Source organism: Staurois parvus, unplaced genomic scaffold, assembly GCF_062004578.1.
Source record: "Staurois parvus isolate SC_StPar_1 unplaced genomic scaffold, SC_StPar_1.0 ptg000024l, whole genome shotgun sequence".
NCBI classification, from domain to species: Eukaryota; Metazoa; Chordata; class Amphibia; order Anura; family Ranidae; genus Staurois; species Staurois parvus.
This window is the reverse complement of record NW_028317820.1, coordinates 112,620-133,141: the sequence shown is the minus strand read 5'-3', so window position 1 is coordinate 133,141 and position 20,522 is coordinate 112,620. Positions and strand designations below refer to the sequence as shown.

Here is a 20,522-nt window from a genome sequence, read left to right as displayed (position 1 = left end):
CAAGTATGGGAGCACCTTGGGCCCCAGTGTGTGCATGTTAACATCTTTGATTTTGGAAGGAACAATTTTTATATAGGTCACAAATGTTTTTCACTCATGTACAGATTTGGTTGAGATACATTAATGACGTGTTCCTTGTCTTGAAAGGGTCTATTGAGGATTTGAATCGGTTCACGGACGAGTTAAACTATAATGTCTTGAATATTAAACTTAAATTCGTCCATGACAGATGGCAAATTTCTTTTCTGGACCTTAATATTGGTCTTGAGATCGGCAGATTAGTTACTAAAACTTTTAGAAAACCTGCTGTGGCTAATACATTACTTAAGGCAAGAAGTCATCATCCACGTTCTCTGATTATGGGTATACCTATTGGACAGTTTCTGCAATGTCAGAGAAACTGTTCAAATATTAATGATTTTATAACGGAGGCACAGGACCTCAATAAGAGATTTAGGGAACGTGGATATTCTAATTCTCAGATCAGGAAGGCAAGAAAACGAGCATATAATGTTGATAGGAAAACATTGCTGTCCCCAAAGGAGGACGGCAATGTGGATAAACAGAATCCTCAACCAGTTAGGATGATAACCCAATATGGAGCACAATGGAAGGAAGTTAAACAGATTTTGGAAAAACATTGGAAGATTCTTACACAGTGTCCCAATTTAGGTAGAATTGTAGGGGATCGTCTGCAAATGGGAGCTAGAAAAGCATCAAATCTTGGTGACTTACTTATTCATTCTGACTATCAACCTTTAAAACAATCTACTTGGCTTACTTCATGCACTAAAGGGATGTTTAGCTGTGGTAGAACTGTAAATCTGTAGATTGTACAGATAGGTTTTATGACTCTGATAATAAGGCCCAGTATGAAGTCCAAAGCCTTATTAATTGTTCTACATCAAGAGTATTATATATGCTAACCTGCCCATGTAACAAAATGGACTTTGGGAAAACAAAAAGGCAACATTAAGAATGTATAGGAGAACATTTCAGAGATATTAAATCCAATGAACCAGAAAGTAATCTAGCCCAACACTTCTCAAGATACCATGGAGATAAATTAGAATATATTAGGGTTAAAGGAATCTATGCCCTTAATTTCCCACAGAGAAGAGGTGATTTTGATAAGGAGCTCTTAAAACATGAAAAACATTGGATCTATAAGCTTGACACTTTACATTCTAAAGGGTTAAATGTTGAACTTGATCTCCAAGTGTTTCTGCACCAATAGGGAAACAAAAGAGATTGGATTTAGACTAAAAAGTATTTCCTTCTCCATTAACAGGGCATCTTTAGGTTTTCCCTACATATATTTAGATCTAAGGTACAGTATTTATAACTAAATTGACTTCATCCGTGATTACTGCCAGGTATGCATAATTGTTATTATTACAATGACCGTTTTTTATCTGTTTACCAATGGAATGCTCTGGTGAGTTTGTATTTGCATATAAAGGTGGAGATTAGCCTGATATAGTAGAACTTCCAGCTATGCATTCTATCGGTCCTGATAAAGCTGAATAAGATACGCCCATCGGCAAAACGTGTTGACGTCACACGTCAGTGACGTCACTACTGGCCGGTGCATTGGCGCCATACACCAGATCCTGCAGGGGACACGGAAACACACGCTCTTGCTGGGTGTTCATCAATCCACACGTGTCCTGGGATGGAAGTGGAGCCCGCTTGTTAACAGTCCCGATGCTGGCGGCTGCCTCCAGGACTTCGGGCTTGAATCTAATAACAGGAGACATTGTGCACCGTTCCTTATTCACTGTACGGGTGGTGAGTGGAACACTAGTTATACTGAAAAGGAATTATGGCCCTAGGGCCTCCTCTATTTGAGGTTACATAATGACTGCCATATTGACTTTCTCTCATGTCACTTATTTATCACAGGGTGGTTACATTATCCCACACTTCCTAGATGGTGTGCAGCACCCTACCTTTACTATACTGCAGGGTGGATAAAAATCAATGATTTTTTTTAAAAAATCAAAAAAATCGGATTTTTTTTTAATTTAAATTGGATTTTTTTGATTTAAATCGGATTTTTTTAAATAAAATGCTTTTTGCTGAAAATATATTACCATCCAAAGGTTATTCCATCATGAAATAAAGATTAGTTTTTTAATTATGTAGAATAAGGCTGTATATGTTTAATTTTTTTGGTAAATAAATTCCGATAATCCATTCACAATGTCAGGCTCTTCCAGAGGTGTTTGTAAGATTATTGGGCAGTTTCTCTGCCTACAAGATATTATCACAGATGATTGGTTTACTTTTGCAGTTCTCAAAACTGAATTTGACTCAGCGGAGATCACATGCCTCTTCTTCACAGCAAAAATGTTATAACATGAACAGAGTTAAGAAAAAGACCTTCATCCTAACTTCTACAAACCTATGAATACAGAATCAACCCCTTCAGTGCTAAGTTTCAAGAAGTTCAGTGAATAGAATAGAAACAATATTTTTCTGATTGTTTGGAGTGGAATAGATCTGCACAAGAAGAAAGTGAAACTAAGTGTGAGGAGGAAGGGGCTGACAGTCTAAGTTTCTTAAAATATATATATTTTGTTTAGCTGAATTAGTTAACAAACATGGATGTTTAAGCAAATCACATCTGCTGGAATGTTATTGTTTCAGATGAATAAATCTATTTAAATTATTATTAAGGTAATGATTATTTTTCTCCTTCCTAAGTACAACAGAAAAGTTGTCCAAATATGAATGATTAACCTATTAAACTGGGGATAAAAAAACTAATATGAAAAGTTGTTATTCTAAAAATCATCTACTTGCATATTAAAGTTATACCAGCAAGAATTAGTCTTTACGTAGAAAACTAGGATTTAAATCAAGCCTTACTGACTAGTGATTTAAATCGTGATTTAAATCAGTTTGATTTAAATCAAATCCACCCTGCTATACTGTGTGGATATCCATACTGCCTCCACGTCAACCATACATTAAGGGAGGCATTTAGTCCGTACGCTGACGGTGAAGAATCCCCATACCATACTGGCAGGGCCCTGCCATTCCAACTACAGATGACGGATGTCCTATGGAGAAGTCACTAGTGTTACCAAGTTCATTCTAATAGTTCCATTTTTTCATGTCTGGACACTGCATTCAGTCCATCAGTTACAATCTACCTTTATTCTAGAAGGCAATAATATTTGTCTGAGGACAGTGTTGTCGATAAGGTGCACCTATTAGCAGCTACATGTTCATTTATGTGTTGCATAGATCCCCCTTTTTGATTCATGTCTGAGTTGGATTCTATACCAGTATTTTAGCATTGTCTAGCTGGGCTTCTCAGTCCATATATTCCATTAGTACTAATGTTTTGCATAGCAATTTTGATGCACAGCCTCATATGTTTTGATTATTCGTGTACATCCCCTACATGGTGGTGTTTCCAATGTGCCTGTGTTGTATATACATAAGACCTTATGTCGTTGTCTTTACAGCACACACATATACAGTTGTGACCAAAATTATTCAACCCCCACTGAAATTGAGTGTTTTGGCCAGTTTGACATTGCTTTTGATCATTCAGTCATCTTGCTTACATTTACATTAAAGAGGCACTTGTAGGTCAGACAAATATAACATAACAGTTATAATGAAATAACCACAAATGTCTTTTCTGTGCTCACAGCATTATCAGTTTTATTCAACCCCCAAGTGACATTCAATCTTAGTACTTAGTACAGCATCCTTTTACAGTTATAACAGCTTTTAAACGTGAAGCATAGCTTGACACAAGTGTCTTGCAGCGATCTACGGGTATCTTCGCCCATTCTTCATGGGCAAAGGCCTCCAGTTCAGTCACATTCTTAGGCTTGCGCACTGCAACTGCTTTCTTTAAGTCCCACCAGAGGTTCTCAATCGGATTTAAGTCTGGTGACTGCGATGGCCACTCCAAAATGTTCCAGCCTTTCCTCTGCAACCATGCTCTAGTGGACTTGGAGGTATGCTTGGGATCATTGTCCTGTTGAAAGGTCCAACGTCTCCCAAGCCTCAGGTGTGTGACGGACTGCATCACGTTTCCATCCAATATCTCCTGGTACTGAAGAGAATTCATGGTACCTTGCACACGCTGAAGCTTCCCTGTACCTGCAGAAGCAAAACAGCCCCAAAGCATGATTGACCCTCCACCATGCTTCACAGTAGGCAAGGTGTTCTTTTCATCATAGGCCTTGTTCTTCCTCCTCCAAACATAGCGTTGATCCATGGGCCCAAACAGTTCTAATTTTGTTTCATCAGTCCACAGAACACTATCCCACAACTTTTGTGGTTTGTCCACATGGCTTTTGGCATACTGCAGTCGACTCTTCTTATTCTTTGGAGACAGCAAGGGGGTACGCCTGGGAGTTCTGGCACGGAGGCCTTCATTACGCAGTGTGCGTCTTATTGTCTGGGCTGAAACTTCTGTACCCACATCTGACAAATCTTTTCTCAGTTCCTCAGCAGTCACACGGGGACTTCTCTCCACTCTACGCTTCAGGTAGCGCACAGCAGTCGAAGTCAGCATCTTCTTTCTGCCACGACCAGGTAGCGTTTCAACAGTGCCCTTTGCCTTGAATTTGCGAATGATGCTTCCTAAGGTGTCTCTTGGTATGTTTAACATCTTTGCAATCTTCTTATAGCCATTGCCCTTCCTGTGAAGAGAAATCACCTCTTCTCTTGTCTTCCTGGACCATTCTCTTGCCTTCACCATGTTTGTAACCACACCAGTAAATGTCTAGAAGGAGCTGAGTATCACAGTCATTTTAAAGCTGCCTAATTGGTGCTTATTATGCTTGATTGCTGCTCGGTGACATCCACAGGTGTTTTCAATACCTGATGGAAAGCACCTGTATGAACCTCTGTTCTTCAGAGTGGTAGTCTTTAAGGGGTTGAATAATTGTGGCAATGAAGAAACCACATAAGAACCATTTACTACTGTATTACATAAACAATTGATGTCATTTTAGTTGCATTTGGGTAGTTACAACGTCCTTGTAGGATTTGATTCTGAATACAATTCCAAATGTACACTATAGTCCCTAAACCCCTTTACAGCATTGGGGGTTGAATAATTTTGGTCACAACTGTACATGGCCGGTCATGACTTCTTTCTTTTATTATTTTTGTTTTAGGTTTTTGGTATTGTCTCATCTTGTGGTGATGGCTAACTGTGGTATTTACCTAAATGTCTAAATATGTGCTAATTGCAATAAAGCATCATTTTTTTGATAACTTTTGGGAATCACACTATTACAACAAGCCCCGGCCAACTGCCCAAAAATATGTTGCTGTCTTCCCTCCCAACAAAATAAAGTAAAATCTATGATCGTGTGAAAGGGGCTTGGGCAGGAACAATATTAATAAAGGACGAAAAACCTAAGGGTACCCAATGACATGAGATGTTGGCTGTCCATTGCTGGACAATACTAGCCAGCTAACCCAGCAATCAGTTGATCATCTATTGTGCCTGCACACCCAACCAGGGATTAAGAGAACCCTTTGGCTTGGGGGCAAATACAAGCAAGTGGACCTTTCATGATACAGTACAGATTCACATTTTTCAGCATCAACCTTTTTTGCAGCTCTTTGCATTTGGTCACATGACATCTCAAAGCACAAAAGGAAGTCAGTGTGGGCATTGTAATTGCAGGTCTGAACATGCAGCAGGTAGCTATATAATGCCCAGCATGTGTCATTGACTTTGGGTCCTACTCTGATGTTTAAATAGAGTAGTGTCTCAGCCCAGGGGCCACTCTTCAAACACATCTATTTAGGACTGGCCTGGGGGCAAATGCACCCCCCCCAACCTCAGCCCAGTTCTATCCTATACCCAACTACCCTCTAATTTCTACCCAATCACCATTTAATGCAACCATTCTCAACCAGGATTCTATGAAGCCATAGGGTTACTCCAGTGGTGGCTAGGGGTACCTTGAGCTGTGGCTAACTGATCTCCCATCTGATGGTGCCTGTATAGTCCCAGGTCCAAAGGCACTTAGCGGAGCAAGCACTATGACTTCAAGTGTGTCATTCTGGCCACTCCTGTAAGGGAAGCATTCTTCTCACTTACTACAACGAATGTAAGGTGCATGTTCCCTCTGCACCCCCGATGGACTAATCTTACCAAGAGTTCTACTCTGATGTCTAAATAGTGAAGCATCTCCACCCAGGGGCCACTCTCCAAACACATTTATTTATGACTGGCCTGGAGGCAAATGCCCCCCGCTAATCTCAGCCCTGTTCTATCCTGTACCCAACTACTCTCTAATTTCTACCTAATCATCATTTAATGCAACCATTCTCAACCAGGATTCTATGAAGCCATATGGTTACTCCAGTGGTGGCTAGGGGTTCCTTGAGCTGTGGCTCACTGATATCCCATCTGATGGTGCCTGTATAGTCCCAGGTCCAAAGCCACTTAGCGGAGCAAGCACTATGACTTCAAGTGTGTCATTCTGGTCACTCCTGTAAGGGAAGCATTCTTCCCACTTACTACAACTAATGTAAGGTGCATTTTCCCTCTCCACCCCCGATGGACTAATCTTACCAAGAGTTCTACTCTGATGTCTAAATAGCGAAGCATCTCCACCCAGGGGCCACTCTCCAAACACATTTATTTATGACTGGCCTGGAGGCAAATGCCCCCGCTAACCTCAGCCCAGTTCTATCTTGTACCCAACTACTCTCTAATTTCTACCCAACCACCATTTAATGCAACTATTCTCAACCAGGGTTCTATGAAGCCATAGGGTTCCTCCAGTGGTGGCTAGGGGTTCCTTGAACTGTGACTAACTGACCTCCCATCTGATGGTGCCTGCACAGTCCCAGATCCAAAGCCCTTTAAGGGAAGTATTCTTCCCTCTTACCACAACCAATGTAGGGGGCATTTTCCCATCCACCCCCAATGGATTAATCTTACCAGGGGTTATCTGGGCCCTAAAAATTATTCCAAGGGTTCCTCTGGAGTAAAAGGGTTGAGAACGACTGATCTAACATCTTAGGCCTATAGAAAACTGTCTATTGCAGCTTTTGCAATATTATTCACCTTAAATCCAGATCTGCCCTCCCCCCTTTCAATACTTCTCCTCCACTAGATGTAGTATTCTGGGCTAAAGGACAGCCAGTGCCATTCAACTCAGATACCTAAATTCCAGGCTCCATTAGGTGACCTCATCACGCAGCCTGGGCTTAGAGTACTACAGCATTGAACATTCATATGTCGGCAGAAGAGCTCCACTCATTCCAACAGGAAGAGCTACCAACTGGCACCTGAAAAGTGGATGTCATCGAATCAGAAGATCATGAAAAATATATTTTATATATATGGGTTTACAGATTAGGGTTCTTTCTTCTTCTTTTTGCTTTCCAGTACTTTTTATCATTTGGGACAAAGGTCAATGTTTTGCTACAATAGCTAGATTAAGGCTGAATAATCCTCTTATCTTTTAGATTGGGTTGTCTTTACTGCCAAAATATACAAAGATCTCACTGTACAGCACAGCAACGTGTTATATATTAATAGGAATAAATACGAATTGAACTCTGAAACTCTGCACGAAAGAACACATATTATTCACAACCATAAACACACATATACAGAAGAGGAGGTATCTCATACATTCCTCTTCTATTGCTATAAAGGGAATAAATGGGTCCGGGACAAAAGAACATCCTTTTTTAGAAAATTTTTCTCCCTTTTTTTTTAGCCAGGTAAATATAACATTTTGCATAATAATATTACCCAGACATGTAGAAAGAAAGACAACGCCCAGATGGATTCCCAGAGGCGGCGAGCAGACTGTTCGCTAGGTCATGGTGCCTTCCTAACACCCAGGGACAACATGAAGGAAGGAGATGAAGAGCCGGCAACTTGTTATTCTGAATATAGTGATTTATTAATACAGGTGGAGTACAGAAGATACAGCAGCTTGCGCATTTTGACTGTTATCCTCAATCGTAGTGTAGTGCTACCCCCTAAGGAGTCGCTGAATATTGGGTCCCCCTACTCCCTGCACAGCCAGGCAACACGCATTTTTCCCACTTTCTTTCAGAGACAGTAACCAATCCACGGCCTTGTTTTGTTATTTTATTTAGGGGAAACAACTTGGATAGGGTCTAGGGGTATGTGGGATGTCCAACTTGACTAGTAGAACACAAACTTTGAGGACAACTTCCTGTTTTCTGTACAAAAACAAATGATAGATCCTGGACTCTACTCCCTCCGGAGAGGCATCAGTCTCTTAGCGGATCAGTTACCATGTCTCTTTAAGGAGCACTAAGTCCCCTTGGATGAATCTCTTCAGACCACAGCTGGACACTACCCACCCACCTGGCTGCCCTGAAGAGTATCCCAGAGCAAGGGATTCCAGAACAGTCCTTAGCACTGTCCCAGGGAGAACTTGCTGAGTATTGTACCTGGCAGTCCTCTCCCTTGTAAGCCCCGGGGGTGTAGAGGTAATCACACTGTCCCTTGTGTCCTGCAGCTGTGGACAAAAGTGCTTTCAGGCTTTTTGCTGGGTTAGTTGTCCTCCAGGCTAAGCAGGCTTTCCTTTTCCAGTAGACTGTGGGATAGTGGAGCTCCCTCTTTCAGCTTCCAGTCCTTCAACCTCCCGTCTGGAGGCAGAGCCCCCCTTCCCCAGGGCCCCCTCCCAGACCACAGTTCAGCAACTCAATAATCCATCTCCCCTGCTGGCAGGGCCCTCTCATATTTAAGAGCTGACCTAGCCACCTTGCCAGGCATCCTGCCTGGGCATTGGCCAGATTCCCTTAAGTATTCAGATCCTGCCTCCTTACCTCCGCCCACTAGTTTCTAGAAGTTTCCATGAACCTCCAGAACCAGGGGAAGGCAATAGAGGCCTGGTCGTCCAGCCTGACCTCACACTGAACACACAGTAAATTCAGACTCACATAGCTACTATGAGTAAGCCATAAGTTTACCTCACTCTTCCTAACACTAGAGGGTGCTACAAAAGCCATGACTATGAGTAAGGCTAACAGCCGAAACGAGTAAGCCGCTGTATCTTCCGTACTCCAGCTGTGTTAATAAACCACTATATTCAGAAGAACGAGTTGCCGGCTCTTCATCTCCTTCCTTCAGTAACCTTACCCAGTCCTCTACTCAGTCAGCAAGAGAGACCCTAGTCTCCTTTTCACAGTCTAGCTATAGTGGGATCTTGCACCGTGTTAGCCATCAATTAATGCAGAAAGTTTTCAGTTTAACGGGTGTATTTACAAAACAATTTGCAAAGCTATTTTGGAAACAGGATGTTCATTTATTCATGAAAATGGGGGAAAAAAACAAATGTTATTAGGCTATTTTTTGATAAGGTGGAATGTTTTTCATTCATACAGGTAGAGTGAATCAGGAAAGTATTGCATTATGGCCACTAGATGGAGCTAACGATAATAGTAACTAAGTATTCATTCCCACCAGCTCTATCTATTGTCCGTAAAGGGGTATTTTTCTGGTTCACTTTATCTGCTATGTGGTCGGCACTTCCGCCTGGCAGTACTAGGGTCATCAGTTTGAATCCCAACCACGGCACTACCTGCCTGGAGTTTGCATGTTCTCCCTGTGCCTGTGTGGGTTTCCTCTGGGTACTCCGGTTTCCTCCCACTCTCCAAAGGCATGCTGTTAGGTTATTTGGCTCCTGCCTAATTGTCCCTAGTATGTGTATGTATGAATGTGAGTTAGGGACCTTAGATTGTACCCACCTTGAGGGTTAGGGACCTTAGATTGTACACCCCTTGAGCGTTAGGGACCTTAGATTGTACACCCCTTGAGGGTTAGGGACTGATGTGAATGTACAATATATATGTAAAGCTCTGCGGAAATTGATGGCACTATATAAGTACCTGAAATAAATATAGATTGAAAAAAAAATCTGCATAAATGCAAATCTTGGAGAGAGAACAGCCTAATAACATTTGTTTTTGCCCCCCCCCCCCCCCCCTCCATTGAACTGAACAAATGTAGATGCAGTTTCACCAGATGAACAGCTCTGCAAATTGAATGGATGTGATCATTTCCGCCCTCCCCCATGCTGTTTTTATTGTATTTTGGTTTGTTTTGTTTTAGGGAGAAGCCTCTAAATTGGAGTAATAAAGTGCAGTCAGGTTTATCTAGAATTCTAAAAGTTTTTCAATCAATTTTATTTACTCTCTCCATTTTTTGTGTACCTGACCTACAAATGTATACTGTTGATTACTAGTACGGGGGAGGAGTTGCCTTTTGTCAAGTAACTGCTGCAATGTTTTGTTTTGTTTTTTTTTTTGTTGTTTTCTTGTTTTTTAATCCTAGATTGTAAGCTTCCAGGAGCAGGGGCAAACTGACCATTTGGAAACTGGGGCACTGCCCGAGGGCCCGGGGTCAGTATGGGGCCCCATGAGATGCCCCTGGTACCTTTTTCATAGGCTTTTTTTTTTGGGCAAGGACACAGGGGCCCCATGATCCCCTATTGCCGGGGGCCCCATGAGTTGTCAGTCCACCCCTGTCCAGGAGCAGGGCCCTCCTAATCCTCTTGTATTGAACTTTATTGTTGCTGTATTGTCTCCCGTTATATTGTAAAGCGCTGAGCACACTGTTGGTGCCATAAATCCTGTATAATAATAATAATAATAATAATAATGCAGTTAGCAATAGTTTTCAGGGCAACTATTTATTGTTTCATTATTATTATTTTTTTTCATTTTATTTTTTTGGTTTATGACTATAGATTGCTCTTTAACAACCAAAAGTGTAATACTGTATGTAAAGTAAAAGTAGTAGTTGGAGCAGCATTAAATCTGTACCTTTTTTATTTTCTTTCATTTTTTTGTTTTTGCTTTTCTTACTGTTCCCTCTTTCTTTTTCCTTGTTTATTATTCTTCTGTTCTTTTTGCATAACTTAAAACTAGAAGCTGAATGAGCTGTGAATTATAAGGCTTTGGCGCTCTGGCCCAACACAGCTTCAAGAGTTCGGCAAGGATCCACAGGCTTTTAATTGCTTTCAATTGCTTCCTACAGACATCCATCAATCTGCCTATGGCTTCAATCCCAGCCCTGTGAGCGGGTGGGGAGAACCCAGGGACTGAGTCCTGGCAATAGCATGCATCATCGGCCATCCCTACCTTCAGGGGTTCTGGTAAATACTGGCTGTTCCTTGGACTCTGCATCCAGTGTGGATCCCACTTATATATATATATATATATATAAATACAGAGAGCAATAACACAACAGAGAGATAACAGAAGAAGTTTAGAAAGGTAGAATACTTGCTGTCAGCCTTGGTTTAAGCAGCTTCAAGGGACCTGAGCAAAAGGGTGCCTTTTCTCCCAAAGTTGGTTCCTGGTTTTAAAAGGGAGATCTCTTTCAACTTTCTTCCCCAAGCATAACAGCCTTTTTCTAGGAACCCAGCAGGGTGTCTCCTTACAGCAGAGAACCAATCGCTTTATTTGGGGAGGGGTGTTTAGACGGGGAACTCAGGCTATGACCAAGTCCCTTCCAGTTTATATCATGGTCAATAACCTTCCATAGGGACATGTAGCATCCTATCCACTGGTAGATTAATATGCAGAATAATATCCTGAATGTCCAGACATCAAATATGCCATATCTTACTATTCCAGCTAGAACTATATGGCTTTCTGCTCTCCTGTAGACTTTAACTAGGGGTGTAAGATATCAGGCGACTCGCATTAAACTGAGCTATTTGAATATATGCTTTGCTTCATTGTAAGTATGCCCTATCTTAAGATATGAAATTATATGGAAAAGTGTTTTTTTAAATGGGATGTATGTTTTACGGTTATTCTGGAATGTTTTTGAAGTCCAGTGACTGACGGGTTTATGGCTTTATGATTAGCTTCAGAGCAAGAGTTTGCCAGACACCCTGGCATCAGCTAATTGGGTTTACAACCATGAAGGATATCCAACTGTGTCCTGTGCACTTCTGAACCCAGCACACAGGGACCATGTGTCACTCAACAGAGAGGGAGGGGGGAGCTGATTTGGAGTGAGAAATGATACAAGATGGAGGACCTTTGGCAAAATGGAGGTTCGCATCCATATTTGTACGTACAATTGCTACAATGGGCATTGACAGGCATCACTGATGGGCACTAAAAGGCAGCACTCATATGGCACTGATAGGCGGCACTGATAGGCAGCACTGATGTGCACTGATAGGTGGCACTGATAGGCGGCACTTATGTGCACTGATAGGCGGCACTGATTGACAGCACTGACTGGCACTGATAGGTGGCACTGAAAGGCAGCACAGATGGGTACTGATATGTGGCATTGATGTACACTGGTAAGCACTGATATGCGGCATTGATGTGGCACTGATGGGCACTGGCAGGTGGCATTGATCGGCACTGACAGGTGGCACTGCTGGGGCTACACTAGTCATCAAGGCACACTGATCATCAGTGCACTGATGATCAGTGTAAATGTCCCCTCTGAGTAATGCCAATTACCAGCTCTCCTCTCCTCACGAGCCCTCCCGCTGGTCTGCATTCCTCTGTGTGGGTGGAGCTGCTGCATGGATTTTTGTGCGGATTCGCAGCAGCTCTGCCCCCCCCCCCCGCACAGATGTGAACCTAGCCTTAGATATGTGGAAGGGTGTGACTTTTAAGAGTACATAACACCAAAGCAAGACCCCCACTTCTCTCTTGGAGCCCAGGCGTCAGGATGTCTGCGTAAGGTGCCACCATCATCCTCTGTTTCTTTCCCGTAGTCACCTCTATGTATTGGTAACATTCTGTATTTGCATCGTAGTATCACTACTTGTAAAGTTATACCGGCTACATTATACTTTGTTATAACTGATTAGTAGTCATCTTCTTTTCTGGGTAAATAAATTCGATCTTTATTTTTTGCATAGTTGTTATCATTTGGTATTAACATCATTGGTAATAGCCGCATGAGGATTGGCTAAATTCATGTCTAGACAAAAGGTTGTAATCAGGGGCGGACTGACAACTCATGGGGCCCCCGGGCAATAGGGGATCATGGGGCCCCTGTGTCCTTGCCCAAACTCAAAAAAGCCTATGAAAAAGGTACCAGGGGCATCTCATGGGGCCCCCTACTGACCCTGGGCCCTCGGGCAGTGCCTGAGTTTCAAAATGGTCAGTCCGCCCCTGGTTGTAATCCCTTATTATATTTATCATCAAGTGAATAAGTGAGATGGCACAACCGCCACAACAGTTTACATCCACAGCCATGGACCGCATTCATTCATCGCCGCAGGGAGTTCTGGACCTCGGATGGATGTACGTGTTCGTTCACTGAACGCCTGACATTGCCATCAATGTACCGATTCTGAACTGGCCAGCCGGAAGCAGTTCTGTTCTGACACGATGCCCCATACACACGATAAGAAAATTGTACGAAAAATTTTGCGGAACTGCTGATCGAACGATTTTCTCTTTGTTGATGAGCAGGATGTTTTAACCAATAACAATATTGTGAATGAAAAAATCCGGTTGAACAACAGTGAAAAATGTTGTCATTTCGCATACGAACGACCGATTTTCTATGTGGTGGTATGACGGTCGTACGAAAAAAAATCTCAAGCGCTATCACGCATAAGTGGAAACAGAAGATGACCCGGAGGTTTATGTCTTCGTAGACACGAACGAAAAATCCAAATGTTAAAAGTAGATTGGCCCAATGAGATGATGAGACCAGAATTCTGCAGATTATATTTTATGTATCACTATTTATGTATATAGGTCATATAATAAACCATATCATACTCATTGCTGGTCATCGTTGTGTATATCGATCGTTCTGGCCGGAAGGGCGTGGCTACAAGGTCACACGCACGCCGCATCACTTCCACTTGTACGGAAGATGTCAACACTACGTATTGCCTGACAAACGATTTTTTTAGATTGGTTAATGTGGGCCACGATTTCGACCAACGAACAAACGCCTCTCAGTCGTCGGTTAACCGATCAGTTGATTTTCTAATCGTGTATTCCCACCTTTAGTCTGACATGCATGGCAGTGAAAGGGTTAAAACAGTTGTAAAGGTTGAAGGTTTTGTATGCATGTAGGTAGAAAAAACCTTCAGTGTTCAGTGGCCCCCCTCCCCGGCCCCCCTCCCCAGCCCCCCCACTAATACCTCAGCCCAGGGGTGGACTGACAACTCATGGGGCCCCCGAGCATTAGGGGATCATGGGGCCCCTGTATCCTTGCCCAAACAAAAAAGCCTATGAAAAAGGTACCAGGGGCATCTCATGGGGCCCCCTACTGACCCCGGGCCCTCGGGCAGTGCCCGAGTTTACAAATGGTCAGTCCGCCCCTGCCTCAGCCTGATATTGGTCCAGCGATGTGCACAGGAGTCCCAGCTCTCCTGGGTCTTTCCCTCCTCATTGGCTGAGACAGCAGTGGGAGCCATTTACTCCCGCTGCTGTCAATCACAGCCTGTGAGAAGGGAGTAGGGGCGCGGAAGAGTCCCACTCTGCTGTGTCTTGTGGATGCAGAAAGCAGGGCTCAAGAGCGAGCACACACACCACTGCCCCCATAACAAGCAGCTTCCTATGGGGGGCGCTGCTCGGGGGGAGGAGCTAGAAGCAATAACGAGGGACCCGAGAAGAGGAGGTTCGGGGCTGTGAAAAACCACTGGACTGAGCAAGAAAGGATGACATGTTTGATATTTAAAAAACAAGGCTTTCCCCTCGATCCACACCGATGCGTTTTCTGCAGCGTTTTGCAGAAAAGCAGTACAATCTATTTAACATGATTTCCTATGGGACATGTTCACATCTCTGCATTTTCACCGGTGCGGTTTTTGGAAAGGGTCAGGGACTTTTTTAAACGCAAAAAGTTGCGTTTTTGGTTCTATAGACTTCAATGGAAACGCTGCACAAAAGTATATAGTGCGTTTTTGCCGCATTTTAAATATGCCTAGCAACAGGAAAACAAACCTCAAAACACATCAAAAAGGCATGTTCAAAAATGCAAAACGCAGTGCAGGAAAGGATAAAACGCAAACTGCCTAGGTGCGAACCTCGCCTTAAGGAAGATGGACTGAGCTTCACGGAAAGGTTGACAATAAAAACACTTCTGTTTGTGATCTTCCTCCTCTGCAAGACCCGTCAGTGCCTCTAAGGCGCGGTTCACACCTACGCAGGTTGCGTTTGAGCCGTTACTGCATTGCTTTTGCATTGCGCTTTTGCCGTGTTTGTGATGCTTTTTTTTTCTTTTTTAAAATTTTCCTTGTTGCTAGGCAGATTTGAAAAGCAAAATGCAGCAAAAACGCACTACATGCTTTTCTGCAGCATTTCCAATAAAGTCTATAGAAACAAAAACGCAACTTTTTGCGTTCAAAAAAAATCCCTTTCCCTTTCCAAAAAATGCACTGTGTGAAAATGCAGTGTGAACGTGTCCCATAGGAAATCATGTTAAATAGACTGTACTGCATTGTTGCAAAATGCTGCAGAAAACGCTTAGGTGTGAACCTGGGGTTACCCAATTTTGGATTTATACTGGCAAAAGTATGTAGTCGTAGGACACGCCTCCTACCACACCCCTCTTAAAGAAGAATTGTAAAAAAAAAAATGATAGGTTAAACCCACAAGTGCTTTTTTAACCATTTCTATTCCTTTATATTGTCTTTAAGGAATTTACAAACACAGCAATTTAGAAACTGGAGGAAAGGTTTAGCACGGGGAAACACATTTTGATAGATAAGTAGTGAAGTCTGAGTACTCCGGTATCCTCCCACCCTCCAAAGACCCCCACATGGAAGAAAAAATATATTTGAAATATATTTTAAAAATATTATTTCCAAATATTTCCTATATATATATATATATATATATATATATATATATATATATATATACAGTTGCAAGAAAAAGTATGTGAACCCCTTGGGATTACGTGGAGTTTTGCATGAATTGGGCATAAAATGTGCTCTGAACGTCATCTAAGTCACAACAATAGAAGAACACAGTCTGCTGAACATAATACTACACAAACATTAGATGTTGCCATGGTTTAATTGCACATAACATGTAAACATTCACAGTGCAGGGAGGAAAAAGTATGTGAACCTTTGGACTTAATAACTGGTTGACCCTCCTTTGGCAGCAATAACCTCAACCAAACGTTTCCTGTAGTTGCAGATCAGACCTGCACAACGATCTGGAGTCATTTTGGACCACTCCTCTTCACAAAACTGTTTCAGTGTAGCAATATTCTTGGGATGTCTGGTGTGAATCGCTCTCTTAAGGTCATGCCACAGCATTTCAATCGGGTTGAGGTCAGGACTCTGACTGGGCCACTCCAGAAGGCGTATTCTGTGCTGTTGCAGCCATTGTTTTGTTGAATTACTTGTATGCTTTGGGTCATTGTCCTGTTGCATCACCCATCCTCTGCGGAGCTTCAGTTGGCGGACAGATGGTCGTACGTTTTCCTGCAAAATGTCTTGATAAACTCTGGAATTAATTTTCCCATCAATGACAACAATCCGTCCAGGCCCTGAGGCAGCAAAGCAGCCCCAAACCATGATGCTCCCTCCGCCATGTTTTACAGTGGGGATGAGGTTTTGATGTTGGTGTGCTGTGCCTTTTTTTCTCCACACATAGTGTTGTGTGTTCTTCCCAAACATCTCAATCTTGGTTTCATCTGTCCACAGTATATTCTGCCAGTAGTGCTGTGGAACATCCAGGTGCTCTTTTGCAAACTTTAAACGTGCTGCAATATTCTTTTTGGACAGCAATGGCTTCCTCCGTGGTGTCCTCCCATGTACTCCATTCTTGTTTAATGTTTTCCTTATTGTAGATGTGTCCACAAAAATGTTAGCATGTGCCAGAGATTTCTGTAGGTCTTTAGCTGACACTCTGGGATTCTTCTTTGCCTCATGCAGCATTCTGCGCTGTGCTCTTGCAGTCATTTTTACAGGACGACCAAGCCTAGGGAGAGTAGCAACAGTGCTAAACTTTCTCCATTTGTAGACAGTCTGTCTTATCGTGGACACATGAACATCAAGGCTTTTGGAGATACTTTTGTAACCCTTTCCAGCTTCATGCAAGTCAACAATTCTTGATCGTAGGTCTTCTGAGAGCTCTTTTCTGCGAGGCATGGTTCACATCAGACAGTGCTTCTTGAAACCAGTAAACCCAAAACAGGTGTGTGTTTTTTAAGGGCAGGACAGCTGTCAGCAACACATCCAATATCATCACACTGATTGGAGTCAAGGTTGGCTCACTCCTGGCTCCAATTAGCTCTGGGAGAAGTCATTAAGCTAGGGCCTCACATACTTTTTCCTCCCTGCACTGTGAATGTTTACATGTTATGTGCAATTAAACCATGGCAACATCTAATGTTTGTGTTGTATTATGTTCAGCAGACTGTGTTCTTCTATTGTTGTGACTTAGATGACGTTCAGAGCACATTTTATGCCCAATTCATGCAAAACTCCACGTAATCCCAAGGGGTTCACATACTTTTTCTTGCAACTGTGTATATATATATATATATATATATATATATATATATATATATATATAGCATATTGAAATGCGTTTTTATTACAAAACATATAAAAAATATTTTTTAAAATGGATTTTAAATATACTGTATGTCTTTAAAAATACAAATCTACATTTTTGGAATGCATTTACATATAATATATGTAAAAATGTTAAAAATTACTTTTTTATATGTTAAAAAAAATCCAAAGAATATATTAAAAAAAAATATTTAATTTTTATTTTAGAATTAATTTTTTTAAATATATATTTTTTAACTATATTCTTCAGATTTTTTTTAACATATAAAAAAGTCATTTTAACATATATTTTTACATATATTTGTAAATGCATTCCAAAAATGTAGATTTGTATTTTTAAAGACATACAGTATATTTGAAATGCATTTTAAAACATATTTTTCATATATTTTTCATATTCATATCTACCCTTGAGGGTTAGGGACTGATGTAAATGTACAATATATATATGTAAAGTGCTGCATAAACTGACGGCGCTATATAAGTACCTGTTATAAATAAAATAAATATACAACTATATAGATCAGACCAAAAGGAGGGACAAACGAGGAGGAAAGAGGGGCAGAGGGACTTTGTTCCTAATGAGGGATAGTCCCTCGAAATGAGGGATAGTCCCTCGAAATCAGATACAGTTAGGAGCTAAGCAACCAGTTTACATGCTTACATAACCCAAACCAAGAGGTCTATGAAATGGAATGGGTGGGTCTATTCTGTCCATCAGTGTCCTCCATGATGGAAATTGTCGGCTGGACGACCCCGGACAATGATTCTATGGTCTATCCTAGCTGAGGTTTAGGAAGGATAGAGCCGATAATACACAATGGACATGGGAGGAGGACAGAGCAGGGAGACCGGTGTCGTCCTCTTCCCTCCATCGTACGCAGTGTCTGCAGAAATTCCAGTTACCGATGGTTGGATTGACTCTCGATTGACTCTCTAGAGAGATGCAATCCAGCCATCGGTAACTGGAATTAATGGAGTTGTAGAATCTCCCGCAGAGGAGAAGAGCAGAAGAAAGAAGATGAGGAGAGTGAGGAGAGGGACAGAGACATTAAACAGGGAGGGGCTGAGCAGGACTTCTCTGCTGGAGGAATCACAAAGACAAGGGATAGTCTACAACCTATCACTCACATGTGTGGTAGAGGAGCAGGAGGAGGACACCGGTCACCCCGTCCTTGGTGGACTCCAATATTCTGATCCTCATATTCGGATTATTTCTTCCCAACCATCCTCTACTGCAAGATCTGCTGGGAAAAGTGAAAGTGAAAGTGAACTGAGATCCGTCTGCAGCAGAATTTGACAATCTACAACATCGGATCCTCCCTTCCATGCATCTCACTGGGTGCAAAAAAGCTGACGCTTCTAAGAGCGTTGGATGGGTCTTTCCAGTCCATTTAACATGATTTCCTATGGGACACGTTCACATCTCCGCGTTTTCACCCGCTGCGTTTTTTGGAAAGGGCCAGGGACTTTTTTTATATGCAAAAAGTTGCATCTTTTATTCTATAGCCTTCAATGGAAATGCTGCAGAAGAGTATGAATTGTGTTTATATTTTTAAAAATATATTCTTCGGATTTTTTTAACATATAAAAAAGTCATTTTAACATTTTTACATATATTATATGTAAGGCTTCACTACGTATCTATCAAAATGTGTTTCCCCGTGCTAAACCTTTCCTTCAGTTTCTAAATTGCTGCGTTTGTAAATACCTCAAAGACAATATAAAGGAATAGAAGAGGTTAAAAAAGCACTTGTGGGTTTAACCTATCATTTTTATTTTTTTACAATTCTCCTTTAAGAGGGGCGTGGCAGGGGGGCGTGTCCTATGACTACATACTTTTGCCAGTATAAATCCAAAATTGGGTAACCCCAGGTTCACACCTAAACGTTTTCTGCAGCATTTTGCAGAAACGCAGTACAGTCCATTTAACATGATTTCCTATGGGACACGTTCACATCTCCGCGTTTTCACTCGCTGCGTTTTTTGGAAAGGGTCAGGGACTTTTTTATATTCAAAAAGTTGCGTTTTTTATTCTATAGATTTCAATGGAAATGCTGCAGAAAAGTATGAATTGCGTTTTTGCTGCGTTTTGCGTTTCAAAGCTGCCTAGCAACAAGAAAAATTGTAAAAAATGAAAAAAAAAAACATGGCAAAAGCGCAATGCAGAAACGCAATGCAGAAACGGCTCAAACGCAACCTGCGTAGGTGTGAACCTCGCCATAGAGGCACTGACGGGTCTTGCACAGGAGGAAGATCACAAACAGAAGTGTTTATATTGTCAACCTTTTGATGAAGCTCAGTCCATCTTCCTTAAGGCGAGGTTCGCACCTAGGCAGTTTGCGTTTGATCTGTTCCTGCAGTGCGTTTTGCATTTTTGCACATGCGTTTTTGATGTGTTTTGAGGTTTGTCTTCTTGTTGCTAGGCGGATTTAAAATGCGGCAAAAACGCACTATATACTTTTGTGCAGCGTTTCCATTGAAGTCTATAGAACCCAAAACTCAACTTTTTGCTTTTAAAAAAGTCCCTGACCCTTTCCAAAAAACGCACCAGGTGAAAACGCAGAGATGTGAACATGTCCCATAGGAAATCATGTTAAATGGACTGTACTGCGTTTCTACAAATCGCTGTGGCAAACGCATCGGTGTGAATCAAGGGGAAAGCCTTGTTTTAAATTCTTTTTAAATATCAATCATGTCATCCTTTCTTGCTCAGTGCAGTGGTTTTTCACAGCCCCGATCCTCCTCTTCTCTGGTCCCTCATCAGTGCTTCTAGCTCCTCCCCCCCGAGCAGCGCCCCCCATAGGAAGCTGCTTGTTATGGGGGCACTGGTGTGTGTGCAGAAAAGTTGTAGTGCGTTTTTGCTGCATATTGCATTTAAATCTGCCTAGCAACAAGAAAAAAACGCAAAACGCATCAAACACACATGTGCAAAAATGCAAAACGCACTGCAGGAACGGATCAAACGCAAACTGCATAGGTCTGAACCTCGCC

The 20,522-nt window shown here is 41.9% G+C and overlaps 1 protein-coding gene across 1 annotated transcript in view; it reads right to left on the bottom strand.

Annotated features, from left to right (window-relative positions):
* LOC149472046 (uncharacterized) overlaps nt 1-18,810 on the bottom strand; it is a 101,232-nt gene extending 82,422 nt beyond the window's left edge. Inside the window, exon 1 of the mRNA XM_089693229.1 lies at nt 18,660-18,810. Coding sequence (XP_089549355.1) covers nt 18,660-18,732 — 73 coding nt within the window. The 5' untranslated portion in view covers nt 18,733-18,810. The remainder of the gene's footprint in view (nt 1-18,659) is intronic.
* Between the last annotated feature and the right edge of the window lie 1,712 nt (nt 18,811-20,522).